This window comes from Canis lupus, chromosome 10 (assembly GCF_048164855.1).
Source record: "Canis lupus baileyi chromosome 10, mCanLup2.hap1, whole genome shotgun sequence".
Classification (NCBI taxonomy): Eukaryota; Metazoa; Chordata; class Mammalia; order Carnivora; family Canidae; genus Canis; species Canis lupus.
This window is the reverse complement of record NC_132847.1, coordinates 61,077,753-61,101,506: the sequence shown is the minus strand read 5'-3', so window position 1 is coordinate 61,101,506 and position 23,754 is coordinate 61,077,753. Positions and strand designations below refer to the sequence as shown.

Genomic DNA, 23,754 nt, shown 5'->3' with positions numbered 1-23,754 from the left:
TATTTTGGATTAGCTTAAAGCACTGTCATATTATATTGCCATAATTATGTCATCTTTGGAAATGATACTTGATAATTATCTGGTGGGTATCTTGGTCTTTGGGAATTCCTAGACTATTTTTGGCCTTTTACAACTTAAAATTTATAATGTGTTTGTTAATTTCCACCAAATCCTATTGGCGTTTTGATTGGAATTAAATTGAATTTCTATATCATTTTTTATAAATGTGGTATTAAGTTTTCTAATTTACGAGTATGTGATATCTCTTGATTTATTAATATTGCTTTAAATATATATAATTACATTGTATGTATACTAAAAATAACCTATACATAAAATATATAAATTATATATAAATATTATAAATGCATTTTTTTTCCTGTAAAAGTTTTGTCCACATTTTCTTAAATTTTACCTCTTAGGTACATTAAAATTTTTGGTGCTATGTAAAGTGATATATTTTAATTAGTTGTTAGAAATGCTTGTAGTTTTAATATGAAAGTGCAGTAAAATTTCAAATATCAATTTGTATACAAATGCTCCATTGTTAATTTTAATAATTTAAAAATTAAGAACTGACATGTTTTTTCCCATCCACCTATCTATTTTCTTTACTTAATTTATTGCACTAGACAATGTCTCCAGCAGAATAAGAAATAATATCAGTAAGAATGGATGCTTTTTACTTGTTTCTGGTAATAACATAAATATTTTAAATATTTCATATTATGTATTTGTTTCAAGTTTTGCAATAGTTAAGGATTATCAGGTTAAGAACATTCTATTTTCTGCTTTTCTTAGTAAAATTTTTTTTTGAAAATAATGAAAGTTGTGATTCCTTAATCCTCATTTTGGTGACTATTGGGATGATTACTTGATTTTCTCACAAATTAATCCTTTTAAATTGGTTTTTTTCTAATACTGGAAAACAATAAATTGCTGTAAAGTTAAATTATTCAAGGTGTATTATCACCTTTATTTGTTCTTAATTTGGTTTGAGGATATTTAATATATTTGTATCTGTGTTTATATGTGAGAATTGCTTATAATTCTAATTTGAATATTGTCTCTATTAGAGTTGGTACCAAGGTTAGGAGATTTGGTTAAAGTAATATAGATATGTTCCCTTTCTGGACTTTGAAATACTTGTGGTAAATGTGATTTGTTCCTTGAATGTTAGTAGGTAATACTACTTGGACCTGCCATTTTTCATAGGACAATTATTAAAAATCATATTGGGTTTTGACATGAGAGTAATATTAAAGCTTTTTGTTTTGAGTCAGGTTTGACAAATATTATGTTTTCTTGGGAAGTATAAGTTTTCAAATTTATTGGGATAAAGAAATCACAGTTTATCTGTTATTTTTAAAATATAGGTTTCCACTGTTTTCATACATGTTTTACTTTCCTAATATGGTCTGTTTTTTTGCCTTCTCTCTTTCCTCATCAATCTTAGTTGGTAAATGTTAAAGGGTAATGAATCTTATTTTTTTAAGAAGCTCAGTTTTATGGATATGTTGATCTTATATTTTAAAATTTATTTATGATTTCTTTTTGTTCTTTGAAATTTACATTGTATTTAGTTTTTCTAATTTCTTAAGTTGCATTATAGAAAGTTCTCTACTGTAATTTTTTTTTAAGATCTTACTTTATTTAGGTTGAGAGAGAGAGAGAAAGAACATGAGCTGGGTAGGTAGGGAGTTGAGTGAAGAAGAGGGAGAAGCAGAATCCCCATCTGATCATGACCTGAGCTGAAGTCAAATGCTTAACACACTGAGCCACCCAGGCACCCCTCTTCTCCAATTTTAATTAGATCCACAAGATTTATTACACAGTTTTGTCATTACTTTTTCTTTATGCTTTCGTTAAAAATACATTATTCCTTTATTTATAAATGGATAGTTATTAATTTCCAATTAGAATCTTCCTAAATTATGTATATTCTTGATTTTTAATTTAATTAATTTGCAACTAATGATTTTTTTTCATTTTTTGAGTTTTGCCTTAAGCTTTGAATGAGACTTTTTTTGTTGTTATTAATGAAACTATTTTTCATGAATGGACCTTGCATAATGGAGAAAAAAGTATATGTTTTCTTAGTTATTAGGTATGAAGTTATAGATTTATCTAGTATATATAGGTGTTCGCTATTTTGAATTTTTAAAATTCTTACTGATATTTATTGTCTATTCATTCCAGAGAGACATGAATTAAATTTTCCCAATAGGATGTTGGATCTATGTCTCTCTCTTTTTTTTTTTTTATTGTATTTATTCATTCATGAGAGACACACACAGAGAGGCAGAGATACAGGCAGAGGGAGAAACAGGGTCCATGCGGGGAGCCCGACGTGGGACTCCATCCCGGGCCTCCAGGATCAGGCTCTGAGCTAAAGGCGGAGCTAAACCGCTGAGCAACCGGGCTGCCCCATCTCTTTTTAACTCAATCAATTTTTGCTTTATATTTTTGAGATGCTTTTATTAGTTGTACAAAAGATTAGAATCATCATATTTTCCTGGTAAACTGAAACATATGTTATTGGCAGTGATCCCTTTCATTTCAAACTTTAATTTCTCTGTTAATGAGTCTTTTAATATATTTAAAATATCTATATCAGTGATCTTTTTGTATTAACCTACAGTTTTTAAAATCTGTCACTGTATAATTATTTTTAATTTTTATTGATAAAATTTTATTGATTTTTATTGAGATGGAAAATACTTGTAATAGCTGCTTATTGTTTAATGTGAAACATAACATTTATATGAAATACTATAGAGACATATAAGATGTCTATTTTTCATGAGTTTTGGAATATTTGTTCACATCAAACTATACTTGATAATTGTAGGGCTAACCAGAATGTGCTTCTGGGATTCAGATGTCTCACCCTCATTCTTTTAGAGTTCAAGATTCTAATTTGCTAAGTAGAGCGAACTACCCAAAGGCGTTGCCCTATCTTTACCAATCCATAACAACTACTCTAAATATAGAAAAAAAATAAATGGGTATTGGAAAGAGATATAGAAACACACACAGAGAGGGAAAGAGAGAGAATTTTACGTAAAGTATTTTTAAAGTTTGTCTGACTTGCCAGTTTGTTAGCTTGTCTTCAATTATTCCAACACACATATGTCCTGAAAAAAAGTAACTAGGTCGCACAAACAAATGTGGTTAAACTTGTCCCATCATGGACTTCTTTTTTTTTTTTTTTTTTTTTTTTTTTTTTTTTTTTTTTTTTTTTTAAAGATTTTTTATTTATTTATTCATGATAGTCACAGAGAGAGAGAGAGAGAGGCAGAGACACAGGCAGAGAGAGAAGCGGGCTCCATGCAGGGAGCCCGATGTGGGATTCGATCCCGGGTCTCCAGGATCGCGCCCTGGGCCAAAGGCAGGCGCCAAACCGCTGCGCCACCCAGGGATCCCCCATCATGGACTTCTAAGAAAGTTATGGTTACTAAACACAATTTATTCTGAGTAATTCTATCTTATATTGGAGTGATGGTTTTTTCACCTCTGTAAGTGCTTACTGGCTTACAAGAAATTTCTCTAGAAAACCTTTACCTCTGCCAAGTTTACTCCCAGATTCTGAAGTCTATTTATATATGCTTTTAATTTTTTAAAGATGCTTATATATGTCTAGAATAAAGAGTTCCAAAGAATCAACCTAAAATTCTAATGTAACATTTCTGAAGCAGAACACATGCATGTACACACATAAGCATCACATATATACACAAACATATACACATACTGTATATATGCATAGAACCACCTGAATTTTGCATGTCTTTTCATTGTATATGCTATCAATTTTAATGAAAGTTACATTTCATAAAAGTAGAACAAAATACTAGTTTCGTGCCCTTTTATAATAAAAGATAATTTCAGTGTAGTATTTAATAAGTATTTCTGTGTATCATGAGTTATATGCTAAATCCATCATAAATTTTATTTTACTTTCATAAAGTTTTATCCTTAAAATATTTTAGGTAGATAAATAGATGAATCTTTATCTTTACCTTTTTCCAGGCATAATTCATTCTTTTTCTAATGCTTTTTAGAATCAGTGCCATTTGGATGTGAGATGATATTTTTCCATTCTGCTTTGGGCCCAGTGTTTTATATTCTTTTCTTTGTCCCTCTTTCATGATACACAATGGATGAACTAGGATTCAAATGCATATTTTCAATTTCCATATTTTTGTTCTCTATAGCATATTCCTGCAAATACCTTTCATGTAACTTGCTAATTTGAGTGCAATGTTTATGAAGAGACACACTAAAAGATGTAGGGAATGGGAAGAGTAGTAGCAGGACAGGTTTCTTTAAGACTAATGGACCCAAGCAATTAAGCATTGAATAATTGCCTTTTTAAAGAAATTATATAGTGGGAACATTACACATGATGTAATTTTGTGTCATTTTAACAAAGCTGTACATTTTTGCAGATACAGAAATGATACTATGAAGAAACTAATGCCGAGATATTAAAGAAAATTCCCCCAAATCTCAGAACAATTAAGACACAAAATCATGGTCGAAGTCCTTGTATCCAATGAGATTTGAATTCAGATTGAAATCCTGGTTTTACCATTAAAATTTACTTCTGTTACTTAACCTCTCTGTGCTTCAGTTAAACAGGTGACGTATTTGGATTTTTATGAGTATTAAATGACAATACAAGAAAAGTGTTTAGCAAATTGTAGCCAATAAATATTAGTTGATTTTGCTATTGCTGTTATTTCAATTTGGAAATATTTTGTAGATTAAGTATTTGATTAGTGGTTTGACATATGATTATGGCATTGAAATATTTTTGGATTTTGCCGTTGCTTTTACAGAATTTCCTGGCTAGACAGTAAAGTGGTCTATGCCTTCTCAGTAAATGATTTCTAACTTTTCTGTCTCTTTTCAGTGATTGTTATTTGCTTTTTAAATTAATAGTACTTGATACCTCCTCGAAATAAAATTGAATACATACACAAGTAGTGATATATATTTTAAGTGTATATAAGAGTTTTTTGAAAAAATTTAACTGTATTTTATTATTATTATTATTTATGTTTCTGAAATGGAATTGAACCATAGATATAAAAAGATTTTCTGAATTTTTACAACTACTCAATTAATAAAACAAATATATAGTCTTTTCAAACAACTAGATTATAATATTTATTCACACTTCTAGAATGTAAAATGTTATTTTCATATACAATGGTACTTTTTAATGATTCACATTAAGTTCAACATTGAATATATAGAGAAAAAACATTTTTTTTATTTTTTACCAACTGCAGTCTTTTTAATGGCATAATGATGTGATAAATAAAAATATAAAAATATAACAGTCTAAATAATTTCTGTTTTTCAGTATGTGACATATGTCTTACCAAAAAGCATAAATTAAGTTTAATTAGCACTTGAGTGAATAGAAGGAACTCATGCATTTCCTTTTTTTTTAGGAAATGTAATTATATATACAATTCCAGAATGACTGAACTATGAGTCAATCCCCTTTTATTAGTGGATCATAAATTCTGACAGTTATCTAGTAATGAAATCTAGATTTTTAAAATATCTCTGTTACTTCTACTTTCTCTAGAATATACAGGAAGATATTTATGGGGTACATGATATGTACAGCTCTACTCTGTATAGTTACATGAATTAATTGTAGTCAGAATGGAAAATCTATTAATTTTTTCCATGCAAATAAGTTCACTATTTTAAATTAATCTTTGTAGTGCTAATAATGTGTTTCTAAATCAAGAAAATTGAACTGATGATAATTTAAAGACATTTTAACTCATTGCAAAAGCTAATGCATAGTCCACAAAGATTGGACAGAGAATATTTTGATGAAATTGGAATGCCCAGCAGATAAGGATCACATAAGAGCTAAGTGATAGTTTCTCATATATCATTAAAAATTATTAAAATTCAGCAAAATTAAAATTTAGTACATATCATAGATTTTAAATTATAAAACCTTGAAAAGTCTTCATTGCCAAAGTTCTGTTGTACTTTTGGAAGGACCTTTAAGATTTCCTTTTTCTGTATATCTTTCCTTCTTAGTTTTTCCATGCTCATGTTCTCAATTATCTCTATGCTGTTTAGGATCTTCTTTTCTTAAAACATTCTCTACATGATACAGCATTACAGAGATAGAATTAATGATTGCTTCTGGGGATGAGTTTGTAGCCAGTGTTAATGGAATAAAAATTTACACCACCCAAACTACACCTATATTTCTAAATTTAGAATTTGATGTACCTTGGGTATTATTACTTCACTCTTCCTAAACAATGTCTCTACTGCAAATGTTTTCCTTCATAGTAGTGTCTATGCAATACAAAAAATTGTTTCAATTTAGTGAAAAGAAAATAAATTATTGTCTCTAGAACTTAGGAATTCAAAGCCAATTTTATTCCAATAATTATTCTATATGATGATTTAATATATAGAGATTGCATATGTAATAAGAGTTACAGGATCAATAAGGACCAATAACCATACTTTTTATTTTTTTTAATTAAGAGCCTTGTCATAGGATATCCATGCATCATGAATATTTTATAGATAGCTGCAAAAATTCACAAAAATGTTGAAGAAAGAATTAATTTGTTTGTACAGATACATTAGCACATAATAATATGTCTGAAATAATATATATGAGACAGTGCTTAATTTTGTCAAGATATTTTTTCTCAAATACAAAGAATGTAGCATTTGAAGAGTGATGATGCCTGAGTCAGAACATTTTAGTTATCAGTAGCTTATTTTAAACTTTTTATTTTGTCATAATTTCAGTCTTCAGAAATGTTACAGTAATAGACTTGATTTTTCTTATTTCTTTGGTAGTAAATAACCCCTATCAAACTAATAAACTAAAATATATTATCTTTAAATTAGAAAATTTTATTGCAAGAAAAAAAGACAGTGTATAATTCATCCAGATTTGTTGCAAGAAAATCTTATTTCTCTTGAAATTTAGAGATCAATTTATTATAATTAAAATTGTTTTAAACTTCATTTACATTTACACATGTTGTATAAGTTCTACTTGAAAATATACTGACCCTATCTTTAAGTGTATTTATAAGAATTTATGTGTTCAAGACTAAAAGTGAGCTCTATGTGAAGCAAAAAAATAACAAGATCAGTTTTCTTGGACATTTAACTCATATTATTTTTTTTCATTTAACTCATATTAATGATGAAATTAAAAAATATTCATTGACACCAGGAAAGGCTACATTTACATATCAAATATATTTTTCCTGAGATTTAAAATATGTGTGTTTTTATTGTCTTGATTAGAGCATTAATTTATTTTCTGTCTCCAATAAAGCCTGAAAATACTGATTCCATTTCTCCTTTTATATACAGCTATCAAAGAAAATTTAGATTAGAAATGACTTTGTGAGAAGGGTGAAGAGTGACATAAATTTAGTAATCAAAAATTTTGCTTAGTAGGCATAAGCAGAAACAGTGGAATGGGAATTTGAAGAAAAACCAGTATTCTCATCCAAATTCTGTCACTGAGATATTAGAAAAACTTGAAATATTACTCAATTTCATGTGTCCTCAGTCTCCTCATTAAGGGGTATTAGAGATAATCTCTCAGTTTTCACCTATTAAAATATCTACATAGTATAGGAAATCCAAATTTTAGAAAGTTTAGAAAATTTGATATATCTAAAAGTGGTATTGTAAGATTGAAAAGCCAAGAAAAGTACTTTTCCCAAGAAAAAGTACAAATAAGAGATTCTTTAGTAGACTAAGTAGCACTTCCAAGGTCAGCCATCTAAGACACTCATTTTTTTTCCTCATTATGGTAAGAACACTTAACATGAGATCTATGGTCTTAAAGACTTTTTAGATGCACAGTACAGTATTGTTAACTACTACATGATGTACTCATCTATAACTTATCCATCTTGTATAACTGAAACTTAGTACCTGTTGAAGAGCAACTGCATATCTTCCTCCCTCCATCCCCTGGAAACCACTATTCTAATCTCTATTTCTACGAGCTTGACTATTTTAGATGTTTGATATAGGTAGAATCATGTAGTATTTGTCTCATGACATATTTATTTCACTTAACAGGATGTATATAACAGGATTTACTTCTTTTTTAAGGTCAAATAGTGTTCCATGGTATGCATGCATCACATTTTCTTCATCCATTCACTTGTTGATGGAAATTTAGGTTATTTTCATATTTTGGTTATTTGATTAATTCTAGAGTGAATGTGAGAGTGCGGTCATCTCTTTGAGATCCTGTTAACAATTCTTTTGGATATATACCCATTCTAATCAGCAATGTACACAGGTTCCAATATCCCCACATTCTCACCCACACTTGTTATCTTTTGTTTTTCTGAAAACAAATGTGAAGAGATTAGGGATTATTAGGGATGATGTCAAGCACATTTTCATGTCTGTTGGCCAATGTATGTTTACTTTGGAGAAATGCCTCTTCAGGGCCTGGGACCACATTGTTGCTGAGTTGTAGGAGTTTTTGAGGTAGTTTATTTTTTTGCTTATGTTGACTGGTTTTGATGATAAATCTCAGAAACTGTGGTCAAGACCAATGTCATAATGTTTTCTCCTATGTTTTCTTTTAGGAGTTTCACAATTTCAGGTCTTATGTTTAGGTCTTTAATCCATTTGGAGCTCATTTTTTTTTTGTATATGGTATAAGATAAGGGTCTAATTTCATATCCAGTTTTTTTTAAAACAATTTATTGGAGAATCTGTCATTTCCTCGTGTATATTCTTGGTAACTTTGTCAAAGATCAACTGTCTATATACATATATTATTCACAAATGTATGGAAATTTAACAACACACTTGAACAACCAGTGGGTTGAAGAAAAAATCAATAGGGAAATTAGAAAATATCTCAAGATAAATAAAAATACAAAATACCAAAACATATGGGATGGAGCAAAAGTCATACTAAGAAGAAGGCTTGTAGCATAAACACATACATTAAAAAAGAAGCAAGATCTTAAATAAACAACATAACTTTACAACTCAAGGAACTATAAAAAGAACAATCCAAGCCTAAAGGTAGCAGAAGGAAGAAATAACGATTAGAGCAGAAATGAATGAAATAAAGAACAAAAGGTATGGTAGAAAAATATCAAAACTGACTTGCTTTCTGAAAAGATAAACAAACTTGGAAAACCTTTTATCAGACTAAGAAAACAAGGTAAAACACAAACAAAATAAGAAATGGAAGAAGAGACATTTACAAGGGATGCTTAAGGAGAAATAAAAGGATCATAAGGAACTACTATGAAAAATTATACACCAACATATTCGATAACCCCAAAGAATGGACAAATTCCTAGAAACATACAGTCTACTAAGACTGCATTATGAATAAATAGAAAATAAATCTGAATTGATTAATAATGAGTTAAGAGATTGAGAGCAGCCCAGGTGGCTCAGCAGTTTAGTGCCACCTTCAGCCCAGGGCCTGATCCTGGAGACCCGGGATCGAGTCCCATGTCAGGCTCCCTGCATGGAGCCTGCTTCTCCCTCTGTCTGTGTCTCTGCCTCTCTCTCTCTGTGTCTCTCATGGATAAATAAATAAAATCTTTTAAAAAGAGAGAGAGAGATTGATCAGTAATCAAAAACCTCCCAGCAATGAAAAGTCCAGGACCAGATGACTTGGCTGGTGAATTATAACAAACATTTAAATAAGAATCAATACCAATTCTTCCCAAACTCTTCCAAAAAACAGAAAAGAAGTGAACACTTGCAAACTCGTTTTGTAAGCCAGCATTTCTCTAATACCAAAACCAAGTAAAAACACTATAAGAAAAGAAAATTACAGGCCAATATCCCTGATGAATATGGATGAAAAATTTCTCAATAAGATGCTATTAAGATGAATTCAACAACACATTAAATGGGTCATACACCATGATTAAGTGGGTTTATCTCTGGAAACACAATGACATTTCAACATATACAAATAATGTGATACACAACAATAACAGAATGAATGGCCAAAAAATCACATGATCAAGTTTGTAGCTGCAGAAAAATCATCTGACAACATTAAAGGTGTTTTCATGGTAAAAACTCTTAACACACTAGATATAGAAGGGATTTACCTAAACATAAGAAAAGCTGTATATGAAAAGCCCACAGCCGACAGACATCATATTCAACCTTTAAACCTAAAGCTTTTCCTCTAAGATCTATAACAAGGCAAGGATGCCACTCTAGCAATTCCTATTCAACATTGTACTGAAAGTCTTAGAGAAATTAGGCAAGGAAAATAAAAGGCATTTAAATTAGAAAGAAACAAAATTATCTTCTTTGTAGATGGCATGAACTTGTAAGTAGCAAACCAAAAAAAATTAATAGTCAACTCACTGACTTATCGATATTAAATGTAAACCTAACCTTAGATTCATGCTTGTGCAGAAAAAAGTGACTTACCAAAGATCACACACCTTGTAGTATTAGAACCCAAAACAGATGTCAGTGAGTTGACTCCTTGTGCAGCAACAGCAACTATAGTAGTAAAAGCATGGAAATGATAGTGGCAAGCCTTCTATTGTGTGCCAGCCACAGTTTTAAATACTTTATACACATTGACTAATCTAATTATCACAACTATATGCAGTAGATTCTATTATGTTCATTTAACAGATGGGGAAGTTGAAGTACAGGGAGCTTATCTAAGCAGATAACAGAGTTGATAGGTTGCACACCTGGGTTTTAAAATGTAGGTACTCTTGTTCTCAGAGTACCTACTGGTTTCTTAAAAAGTGAAAAAAAATTAAGTTGTCATTTTCTTTTAAACATCACAGGCATAAATCTTTTTTTAAACTCATAAAAATAATTTTAAGTGGACAGCTAATATGTTTTGGGTCAGCTTGACTATTAGCCCAGATAATGCAGAGTGTACGTATAGTTGACCCAAGGTTAGGGGTGCCAACCCACCCTGCACGGTTGAAAATCTGCATATAACTTTTGACTCCCCCAAAACTTAACTGTTGTAGCCTACCATTGATTGGAAACATTACCAGTGACACAATCAATTATAACATATTTTAATATGTTATCTGTGTTACATATTATATTCTTACAATAAAGTAAGCTAGAGAAAAAAATGTCATTAGGGAAAACACGAGGAAGCAAAAATATATTTACAGAACTGTGCTGTAAATCTGCATATAAGTGGACCACACAGTTCAAACCTGTGTTGTTCAAGGGTCAACTGTCATCTTTAAAGGCCACTTTCAATTGTAAAGAAAATAGGTAATCACTGCCTTCTCTTCTTTGTGGTAGCCCTTAACCCAAGTTCCTTGACACTGTAAAAAACAACAAAAGGCCAATAGGCAGGGATCTGAAACTAGATATTTTTCAATAAAAAGAGATTCCTGTGCTAAGAGTAAAAACAAAACTAACAAAGAAAAATGGATCAATCCCCCACTTTCCCTACATGAGTAAAACACAGGCAGTAGTTTGCTGATAAATGCTTAATAACTCTCTGGAAAAAAATGTATATTCTATACATAGGTTATTATAAATTTTATATTAGGATGTGTACCACACAATTTATGTATAATAATACACTACACCCTTATTGTAAACTCAGAAAAAAAGAACTAATGAACAAATCCAGTAAATTCATGAGATATAAGATCAGCATTCAAAAATCAGCTGTGTTACTTTGTTTCTTCTTAGTTCATTTTTTTAAATTCCACATATAAGTGAAACTTATATGAAATATTTAGCAATACTTATGTCACACAGATTCTTAAATACAGATAACAAAATGATATTTGCCCTAGGGGAAGTGGATGGAGGATGGGTAAAATAGATAAAGAGGATTAAGGGATCTAACTTGCAGTTATAAAATAGTCATGGAGATGAGAAATACAGCATAGGAAATTTGGTCAATAATATTATAATAATGTTTGGTGACAGATAGTAACTACATTTATCATGGTGAGCACTGAGTAATATAGAGAATTGTTGAATCAATATATTGTACGCCTGAAACTAGTATAACATTGTATGTCAATTATACTTTAATTTTAAAAAAAATTGTGTTTGTAATAATAAGCTATCTAAAGAAGAAAGTAAAAAAAGATCCAATTTGCAATAGCATCAAAAAAATAAAATACTTAAAAATAAACATAACCAAGGAAGTGAAAGATTATATATACTAAAAATTATGAAACACTGATGAAAGAACAGAAACAAATGGAAATCATTCTGTGTTCATGGATTGGAAGACTTAATATTATTAAAACGTCTATACTACCCAATTCAATCTCCAGGTTCAATGGAACCCCTATCAAAATTTCAATGACATTTCAATGACATTGTTTACTAAAATAGAAAAAAACAGGGCAGCCCGGGTGGCTCAGTGGTTTAGTGCCACCTTTGGCCCAGGGCGTGATGCTGGAGTCCTAGGATGGAGTCCTATGTCAGGCTCCCTGCATGGAACCTGCTTCTCCCTCTGCCTGTGTCTCTGCCTCTCTCTCTCTATGTGTGTGTCTCTCGTGGATAAATAAATAAAATCTTTTTTTTTAAAAAAAAAGAAAAAAACATTCTAATATTTATATGTAAATACATAAAAGACCCCAGAGAGCCAAAACCAATTTAATAAAGAACAAAGCTGAAGAAATCAACATTCTGATTTAAAAATATATCTCAAAGCTACTGTATGTAAAACAGCACAGTGCTTGCATAAAAACAGACATATAGACAAATTGAACAGAATAGAGAGCCCAGGAACGAAACCACACATATAGAGTCAACTGAGTTTTGACAAGGGTTTCAAGAGTACGTAATGAGGAAAAGATGGTCTCTTCAAAAAATGGTGTTAGACAAACAATATTCACATGGAAAAGATTGAAAATGGGCAATTAATTATGTTATATTATCCTGTACACAAAAATCAACTTAATATGGATTAAAGTCTAAATTGCAAGAACTAAAATTGTAAACCTAGAAGAAAATTTAGAGGAAAATCTTTATGACTTTGGTGTATATAATGCTTTTCTTGAGTCTTACAACCAAAGCAATAAGAGCAAAAATAGGCCACTGGTACTATTTCAAAAGATGTCTTCACAACAAAGGAAACTATCAACAGAATGAGAGGCAATTTATGGAGTAGGAGAAAATGTTTATAATCCAATTAAAAAAAAACATTTCTTAAGGAGCTAATATGTATACTGCAATATACACTGAGGATGTGGAAGGATGAAGTGTGACCTTTTAAAGGATCCCATGAATTCCAGCAATTGCAAGGAGATCATAAATGGCATATAGAGGTCAGGTTAATCTCCAAATGTCTACTTAATGCTGTAGTGTGGATTATAATACAGGTATGAGTAGATTTTTTTCTTTTTTATTTTCTTCTTTAGATTTTTATTTAAATTCTAGTCAACAGATTGCGTAATATTGGTTTTAGGAATAGTATTCAGTAAGTCATCACTTACATACAACACCCAGTACTCATCACAAAAAGTGCCCTCCTTAATACCTGTTACCCATCTAGGCCATCGCTGATTTTTTTCAATTGGAGTAGCATGTTAAAAGTTTAGGACAAGGCTCTGTGAAACACAATGCAAAATACTGTTATGGGTGCACAACAGATTGTTACTAACATTAGTATTTATTTATTTATATGTTAAAACTATTGCTGATGGTGGCCTTATTAGAATTAAATATAACTGATATCTAAAGTTTCTTACAAGGGGCACCTGAGTGGCTTAATGGTTGAGCATCTGCCTTTGGCTCAGGTCAAGATCCCAGGGTCCTAGGATTGAGTCCCACATCAGGCTCCCTGTGGGGAGCCTGCTTCTCCCTCTGCCTATGTCTCTGCCTCTTTCTGTGTGTGTGTCATGAATAAACAATTAAAATCTTTAAAAAATAAAGGTTCTTACAATTTTGGAAAATTAGTGTCTATTTTATGTTGGGTGTCCTGTAATGTTTGTTCCCCCTACCTAAAAGATAGTTCTTAAAAAGTATTCAAATTTGTCAGTCATTTCATCTTTGATGACACTTTCAACATTTTTTCTTAGTTGCTCTGTGATGTTGATAATATCACAAAAACACAGACACACACATATATGCACATATACAGAGGAGAAAAAAATTCAAACCAAAAGAACCTTGCAAATTACCAAACTATTGCAGCTGATGAGTCATATTGTGGAATATTTATAGATATTTTTTTTAAATTAGAGGTTACATACTTTTCTAAAGAAAGTTTTGTTTTTGTTTTATGACATTTCTTTTTTACTGATATTTCTTCTGTGATTTTAGCCACATCTGAGAGTCTTTAACCATCACTCCAAGCCTTTGCAGAGACTTAATCATATATTCACTAATCAACAAGCCAACAAAACTAGCAATTCTTTAACATCTGTATTCCACTTTTATGGCTCTGAGTTTTACTCAAGGGAAATTTAATTAGTAAAAGAGGAAAAAGTACCTTCTATATACAAACTGTGTGATTAAAAGTCTAAATTGAGAACTGAAACATATGGCAAGATTATTGAGTAGGAAGTTGTGCTATACATGGATCTTTGCTTTTGCACTAATCTCCTATCTTGTTTCTTCTGCACTTTTGACTTTGGTACTAAGGAGACCAGGTAAATGAAGGTTGGAGAAATGACCTGTAGTTAGAGAGCCAATCATCTCTGCTGCTTATTGTTTTGTATGAGGAAAAATTAGCAAATAACTAAAAGAAAACTAGATACTTTTTAGAAATGTGCATAATTCATATTGCCTTATTATATTTTTTCTTAATGACCAAAACGTTGTATTGAAAAATAACTTTTTTTTTCTTTACTCACTTCCATATATTTCTAACAGAATTCAGAACCCCCATCTGGGTCATAAAATATAGCTTTGGAAGACAGTCACTATCCTCTGCATAAGTCAGGATCTAACCTGATGGAGAGTCATTAGTAGTCTTTATGGAAGAATTGAGTAACTTAGGTCAGAACTCAGATATATATATAAAGAACTCAGATATATAAAGACTCAAAAAACTCCACCTGTACTTTCCCATTGGATTTTAGAGGGTACAAAATCTTAATTGCTCTCATGTTGTAGGAAATTAAAAAAAAACTACTTATATCAGTCTATAAATATGAAGGAGTGCATGAATCTAGGTAACTAAGTTCCAAGTTGAGCTGATCATTTGAAGTGGAGTGAAGTTTCATTGAGAAGAACCTTGTTAAATGATATTGAGCCATGTCCATATCCCTTTGAGCCAAATAGCAATTGCAGAATTAGAATCCATGAGGAGTATTCTGTGAGCTGTATGTTCATCAAATGCAAAAAAGATTAATTCTTGTTTCTTGGCAGAAAACGAAACAACTTGAGAGTATTTTAAGGTAGTAAAGTGCAGGAAATATCCATTTTTATGTTTGTCACTCTTTCTATTCTTTCGGACCACTAGCTTCAATTTACATCATCTACTTCAATAGTGTATTTTAGAGATGAAGAGATTTCATCTTAGAAAAATACTTTATGATCAATGGACAGTTTTGTCATCTCTCATTCCCTCTTCTCTCACAGAATGGCAAATTTAATCTCTTCAATAAAAAAAAATTTACAACTCAATAATTTGCCAGGCAATTAAAATAAATTAGAAAACAATGGGAAAGTTAGTTTTGGAAAAGATATATGCATTGTCAAATGGAGGTAGGAGTGGAAAAAAGGGAAAATTGCCTTCTTTGTTTATTTCTGTATTTTTCAAATGCTATTACAAGTATGGACATTATAAAAGTGCTTCTTATAAATTATAAAAATTAGAAAAATCCACAATAAGTTTTCTAAAGAAAATAAAACAATGTAACATGTAGAAGCCCATGTTCTCACCTTAATAAAGATCATAAATAAATCCTCATTCCATGATTAGAAATGTTGCAATGTTCAGTTGTCACACTGCAAAAACAAACAAGCAAGCGTGATTGATCAAGGATTAAAATGAATAAAGCCAAAAAGTTCTGCTACCCTGCACACATAGTTTATAAAATCACTACATAGTTCATAAAATTTCCCATGTATCATCACATTAAAATAAAGAACACTGTCTGCTGTCCAAATTGCCACTAACCGTCAAAATCACCCTTTTTGGGACTTTCCCTTTTTTGAAAGGATACTTATGATTACTTTAGTTTGACTTTACTGAGACTGGTATGTTTCAGTTTGGGATTTTGGAAAGGCTCATCCCAAGTACATCATTCTTTTCACTAGATACTCCAAATTGTAAGTGGTCATTTACCTAACCTAGAGTTAATGAGTATATCCTACCTACTAGAGATAGTTCTATATACTGAAGGTATAGCAATAAATAAGTCACACCATTTTCCTTTCCTAGTGGAGTTTTTAATTCTTGTAGGAGACATAGGCAATGTGCAATAAATGATTTAGATGATGATGGAAATGGTAATAGATGGATAGATAGATGATAGATGATAGATAGATAGATAGATAGATAGATAGATAGATAGATAGAGACACACAGGCAGGTGGTTGTGTGTGTTACATAAAAGAATAAAGCATGTTAAAGGATAGAAGTAGGTATGTAATAGGGAAGAGAGTAATGAGAGTGGACAGTGAAATATGTCTATATCAAAAGGACTGCAGACTTAATGTAAAATGCTAAACTATAAAATTCCTAGAAGAGAAAATCTGACTGTCAGTTTGTGATGGCTTTTTTAGATACAACACCAAAGGCACAATCCATGAAAGAAAAAACTGATTAGCTAAACTTCATTATAAAATAAAAAAAATCTGCTCTGTGAAAGACACTGTTTAGAGAACAAAAGGGAGAAAATATTTAGAAAATACATACCTCATAAAAGATTATTTTGGGGGAGGATTGTATTTACTTACTCGTAAGAGACTCAGAGAGAGGCAGAGACACAAGCAGAGGAAGAAGCAGGCTCCCTGTGGGGAGCCTGATGCAGCACTCGATCTCAGGACCCTGGGATCATGACATGAGCCAAAGACAGATGCTCAACCACTGAGCCACCCAGGTGCCCCCAAGGATTGTTATATAAAACATATGAAGAACTTTTAAAATTCAATAATCAGGTAAACAAGCCACCTGATTAAAAAATAAGCCAAAGACCTTAACAGATACATCACCAAAAAAGATAGTCAAGCTGGCAAATAAGCAAATAAAAAATGCTCCACATTATATGATATCAGGGAAATGCAAATCAAAACTACAGTGAGATACCATTACATACCTATTAGAATGACCAAAATCTAAGACAATGATAACACAAGATGCTTAGGAGGGTATGGAGCTATAGGAACTCTCATTCATTGTTAGTGGGAATACAGAACGGTACAGCCATTATAGAAGACAGTTTAGAGGTTTCTTTTTAATGTGCATTCTATCTATATCTATATGACACTCAAAAAGCTGTGCAAATTTAATGTATGCAACTTGATGACTTGATAGTTTAGAGATAGGTATACACATACACATCTATGAAACTATTACCACAATCTATACCATAAATATATCTATATCCTCCAAAAGTTTCTTCCACTCGTTTTATATATTATCGTCATTCGTATGATAAGAAAACTTAATATAAGATCCCCTTTTATCAATTTTTAGGCATAAAAGACTTGTATTGTCAGAAAACTAAACATTGTTATCATACAATCCAGCAATTTCACTCAATGGTATTTTCTCAAATAAGTCAAAAACATATGTCCTTGCAAAAACCTGCACATGAATGTTTATAGCATCTTTATTCACAGTTGTGAAAATTTAGAATCAACTAAGATGTCTTTTGGTAGGTGAATAGATAAATAATTTGTGGTACATCTAGACAATGTAACATTCAGCACTAAAGAGAAATGAGCTATCAAGCCATGTAAGGATTAAATGCATATAACTAAATGAAAGAATCCAGCCTTAAAAAGCCATCTATTCCATTATTTCAGCTGTATGACTCTGGAGAGTGGTTGCCAGACATAAAAGGGAAGGATAGGATGAAACAGTTAAGCACAGAGGATTTTTAGGGCAATGAAATTACTCTGTATGATACTATAATGGTTAATATACATCATGATACATTTAAAAGAACCCACAGAATGAATACCACCAGGAGTGAACACTAATATGAATTAAGTGTTTTGGGTGATGATGATATGTCAACATAAGCTTATCAATTATAACAAAATATACTACTATGGTGACAGATATTGATAAATGGGAGGAAGCTATGCGTTTTTTGGTTATAGGGGATAAGTGGGAAATCTCTGCACCTTCTCAACAGTTTTCTTGTGAGCCTAAAAATGCTCTAAAATAAAGTATGTTTTGAAGGTCAGGAAAGGTAAAATTTAAGCTGAGAGTAAATAATTTGGAGTCAGAAATACAAGGTTCTAGGATTGTGTTATAAGCAGAGGAAACAATTGTAAAGCTTTGTATCTGTAATGATTTGTATAGTTAAATTTAGAAAGAAATCCAGTGTGACAAGAGCATGATAGATAATTTTGCTACCACATGAAGGCAGGTAAGTAGTCAGAAACCAGATCATTAAAGGCTTTATAAGCTAGTGCAAAAAAAAAAAGCTTGTGCTACATAGGACATCAGTCCACTAGAAGATTTAGAGTAATGGAAAAACCTGATTTCTGTGTTGAGAATGGGATGTTGGGTGGTGGTGAGAGATGATGTAGGTGGCTTTACCTGCATTTAGGGGGCTTTGAGATTTCTAAGTGTAATATAATGGCTGATTGGACTTCTAGCGTAGATAGAAATGGAATGAAGTAGACCAATTCAAATATTTTAGTGGTAGCCAGGCAGGACTTAATAATAGATAAACATGGTGGGAAAAAAAAGAATTATGAATGACCCATGGATTTTTTATTGAGTCACAAGTTAGATGCTAGTATCATTTACTGATATGGTGAAAACCTAGGGAAGACAGGTTTGGGTGGAGAGGTATTGAGTTCTTTTTGGGACATAGTGATTTTGAGATGTCTAGAAGACAGTCAAGCAGATGTTTAACCTAATATTTGGACACATGATTTTGGAACTAAGTGGAAAATTCAGTCCTAGATTTTAAATGTAGGATTCAACAGAAGAATAATGATGTATAAAGCCATGGAAATGGAATGGAATAATTTTAGAGGAATATATAGACAGAAAAGAGGGACTAGGATTGGAACTCCAAGGGGTTGGGGGAACCATCATGCATTTCAGTAGAACGGTAAAGGTAGGAGCTCAATTATTCTTACACGATACATTGAATTTTAATCTAAAACTTGACTTTTGAATACCATGTTAGAAAATAATCTAAGGGCTTTTTTTTTAGAGGAATAAAAAATTTTAAATGATTCCCTAAATCCTTAGAGAGATGCTAAAATTTCCAGAAAATTTTGAAAGTCTGAATATAGAATTTTACTATAAGCAGAGGAAGAGGAAGAATGAGTTTCCTGGAAGAGGGAGAAAACAGTGAGACAGGATTTGACTGTCATTACAGCTGATTTAGATCTGCAAGGTAGAGCCACAAGGATACGTAAATTACAAATGGCCATGAATCGTTCAGTAGTTGGTGTAGGGAAACAGGGGCCAATGTTTAAAGAGAAGGTCACACAATTATATCTCATTATTCATAGAAAGCTAGTTCTTGAAGGCATGTGGAATTAGAAGTATCAAGGAAAAGCTTTATTTTGCATCCAGAATTTATATTGGGAGGGATAAAGGGAGAGAAAATCATTTAGCAAGTTCTGCAACAACGTTTATCTGAAAAAGATGTTAAAAGATCTAATTGCTACTAATTGGATATTTGAAGAGTTTTGCATTTTGCTTTATGTTGCTTTTTATTTTTCTTCACATTAATAGGACTTATGGATCACAAGAGAGTTTAATATAGTTATAAAGATACAAAGTTAATTGTTTTCACATCTAAATAATATGTAGATGCTTTCACTCTGTTAGGCTCTGTTGAATTCTAGCTAATTTGATTTTGCATATGTATTAGCAATTTATCAGGCATCTCCTTAATATGTATTGTTTAAATATACACCTGTCTTAAATGGAGAGAAGTTGGCTACTATTTTCTGCCTGAAGAAAAAAAAAATTCTTGGTAAGTGTTAAAGTTATCATGTATCATAAACCAGTCTCATCTCTCATGACAAATCTACTTTTTCATTAATACTTTTAACATCTTCATTATTGTAGTATTGTCACCAAATTTCCCAGTTATTGTGAATGAGAAAGCACAAAGTAAATGCTACTTCATTCTACCAAATCCCAGTAAAAATGTAGTCAGCAGATTACACAGATTTTTCTAAGAATGGTAGACTTCAATTCAAACTTTAAATTGACTCAAGCATTGTTTAATCCTATTTGACTTAAAATAAAACAAAACTAACTTACCAAGTATGTTTATTTTGGCTTGAAAGTGGAACGTTTAACATCCATCAACCTGGTTGTGGTTATTTATACTTCAGAGATGGTGGTATGGGTTCACAAGGAAATAATAGGTTTTCTTTCTTTCTTTCTTTTTTGAAGAATGTTACATTTAGTTTGTATTTGTATTTATTTTAAAGTAGAGTTCCTTAAATTTTCCTGACTTCCTCTCGTTACTCCTGTGATTCTTTATTTAAGTCTGTTGATGCAGCTTGAGACTGTTTGATTCCATAGATTGAATATCTGCCTCCTTGAATTTTTTTGAAGTCTTGATTGATTTTTTTTTTTTTGGTATCCACAGATTGTGTCATTAACTCCTGCATCCTGATTAAATATTATTCTTTGAACCTTTCTAGGGACCTTTCATCGAATCTTTCATATCTCCAAACTTAGCATAAGTATCCTCCAAGTCCTTAAATGAACCATTGCTTAATTTTTCGTATTTCTTACATTTTTATACTTGTCTGAGTCTTTCTTTGTATTCTTCTTTGCTTCGTTTTAAAAATTATTTGATTAATTCTTTGAATCCCCCTGTCACTCATATTCAGTTTCAGACTACTAAAATTGTTTATCAAATGCTTTCGAATTATTATCCAGGGCTTACTTCTTCTTTGCATCTTTCTTCTTTGCATCTTTCTTTGCATCAGCAGATTCTGTGTCAGTATCTTTCTTGCCATCCTTCTTGCCATCCTTCTTAGAGCCCTTCTTGGCCCCCTTCTTGGCATCATCCTTTGTTTCAATATCTGTCCCACTGGCCTTCTTTTCATCTTTCTTATCTTTTTTACTCCCCTTTTTCTTTGTATCTTTCTTGGGACCCTTCTTGTCTTTTGACTGATCATCTTTCTCTCCTAGTTTCTTTGAATCTTTTTTCCCATCCTTATCCATCTTTGCATCTTTCTTTTCATCTTCAGATTCTATAGTTGACCCTTTGCTCTTCTTTGAACCTTTCTTCTCTTTCTTGGCATCTTTCTTTTCATCCTCAGATTCTGTAGCGGACTCCTTGCTCTTCTTTGAACCTTTCTTCTCTTTCTTGGCATCTTTCTTTTCATCTTCAGATTCTGTAGCAGACTCTTTGCCCTTCTTTGAAGCTTTCCTCTCTTTCTTGGGACCTTTCTTTTCATCTTCAGATTCTGTAGCAGACTCCTTGCCCTTCTTTGGAGCTTTCTTCTCTTTCTTGGGACCTTTCTTTTCATCTTCAGATTCTGTACCTGATTCCTTGCCCTTCTTTGAAGCTTTCCTCTCTTTCTTGGGACCTTTCTTTTCATCTTCAGATTCTGTAGCTGACTCCTTGCCCTTTTTTAAATCTTTTTTTTCTTTTTTGGCATCTGTTTTTGCAACATCCTTTTCACCTTTAGTTCCTCTTTCTATATCCCTATCTTTCATTGGCTTTGTCTTAGTAATTTTTGGCTCCTTTAAAACTGTGGATTCTGTTTCTGATTCTAATTTGTCCTTGTGTGCTTGCTTGTCTTCTTTATCTTTCTTACCTGCTATTGGAGATGTAGGTTTTTCTACTTCTGCTACTTTAGCATCTTTCTTCCATTTATATGATTTATATGGAGGCTGACTCCTGGCAGCTAAATAATCAGATGGCCTCTCAGAAATTCTCATTAAAGAACTATGCATCCATAATGGTCGTTTAGAAGCTTCTTTTAATTTATCTGCATCATATACCTAGAATATTGGTTAGAATAATAATCATTAACAACCTGTATGTGAATTACACAGCTTTTATTACCACATACCAAATACATTTTAACTTCGACCATTAAAGGATTTTAGATTTTGATAAATAGTGGATAAAGTAAGATGTCATAGTGTATTCTGCTTTTCCAATTTCATTCTTTTTTGGACTAATGGGTAGTCATGTCTTATTGTGGGCCTTATTTCAATTTAGAGGATTTTCAAAATTCCCTCAATATATTATGTTAAAATGGGTAGAGAAAAAAAATGGGTAGAGACCTCCACTGACTAATGACATCAGAATCTCTCTTCACAATCAAGAGAGGCCTCCCCACCCCACCCCCGCTCAGTGTTCTCAAGTAGTATTAGAATATCTTGCCCACTTTTTATTCCTACGCTAAATCAGAAAATAATCATTTTCTAATATGTAATAGTTTTATGTTTAGGCATATCCTGGTCTCTGTTATCAGATTCAGGGTCTCTGGAATTTGGAATACTATGTGTAGTAAAAAGTAAAAACATGAAACTCCTGCTTAGCAAGATATAAATTGAGTATCATCAGATAGAAAACTACGATAATAAAGCTGTAACATTCAATGCACATAAAATTGTGCAGAATGGTACATTTTGTTTTCAACTCCTAACCAAGTATTTACAAAAATCTTAATTGCAGAAGCAGCAAACTTAGGAAGTAATGTTAACAAACAATGGAGAAAATAAATTGAATAAAGAAGGGAAAAGCAAAGAGTGTGAGATAACAGAATAAGCTAGGACCGCTACTGAATGGAAACGCTCCCTAAAATAAATAAGAGTTGATGATAAATTTATCTTGTGAAACTTTTTTTAAACATTTCATATCCCTTGATGACTCTAGGAAACATTGAGAAATACTTATCTTCTAATATTCAGAATCCTGAATGCTATACTACAGAAAATGAGAAAGAATTAAAACTTCATCAAAGTATAATATAACCACATGATTATAATGAGTGATTTTTTTTTTCCAGCTGGGGAACATTTTCTGAATGTTAATACTAATTGTAGTATTAGGATCTCCAGATTTTTGTGCTTCTTGAACACATATTTTCTATAACGTGGGGCTACTAAATAAATAATTAATATGAAATAAGGGGCAGTGTTTATACAGTGAAATGCAAATAAAATGTATCTACTTTCTTCAAGTGTAGAATTTGAATTACCTTTAACTGTGCTGTCCAATATGGTATTTAAAAGCCACAAGCGAACTGAATTAAATTGAATTGAGATGTAAAATTCAATTCCTCAGTTGCACTAGCCTCATATTAAGTGTTCAATAGCCACATTGGAATGCAAAGACATAAAATATTTCCATCATCACAGAAATCCCATTGGTCAGCGCTGATCTGTAACACATATAACTATACATGATTTCACAAGCTTAGCACTAGTAAAATGATATGATCTTTTCAATACTCACGAAAACTGTATTGTCTTGTAGTTGGGATGGTTTTGATCTCCTTTTTTTTCCTGGCCGTGGTGGTTTGGGAAATCTCAGGGCAAAGTGTTGCTGATTCCATGATTTTTTGCTTAATTCACTGACTAAAATCAGAAAACATTAACTGTTTTAGAGTAAATAGTATTTCGTC

The 23,754-nt window shown here is 31.7% G+C and overlaps 1 protein-coding gene across 29 annotated transcripts in view; it reads right to left on the bottom strand.

Moving 5' to 3' along the window:
- Window positions 1–23,754, bottom strand: part of CYLC2 (cylicin 2) — a 74,609-nt gene that overhangs the window by 40,817 nt on the left and 10,038 nt on the right. For 5 of the 29 annotated variants that reach the window (XM_072842184.1, XM_072842183.1, XM_072842188.1 and 2 more), the window contains exons 3-5: window positions 23,586–23,707; window positions 20,417–22,120; window positions 15,886–15,951 (exon numbers count right to left, since the gene is read on the bottom strand). In XM_072842184.1, coding sequence (XP_072698285.1) covers window positions 21,050–22,120; window positions 23,586–23,707 — 1,193 coding nt within the window. In that variant the 3' untranslated portion in view covers window positions 15,886–15,951; window positions 20,417–21,049. Of the gene's footprint in view, window positions 1–4,022; window positions 4,169–5,992; window positions 6,145–6,276; window positions 6,346–10,470; window positions 10,546–13,534; window positions 13,605–15,885; window positions 15,952–16,905; window positions 16,997–20,416; window positions 22,121–23,585; window positions 23,708–23,754 lie in introns of all 29 variants that reach the window. The other 24 variants (XM_072842199.1, XM_072842198.1, XM_072842200.1 and 21 more) reach the window with 17 other exon arrangements.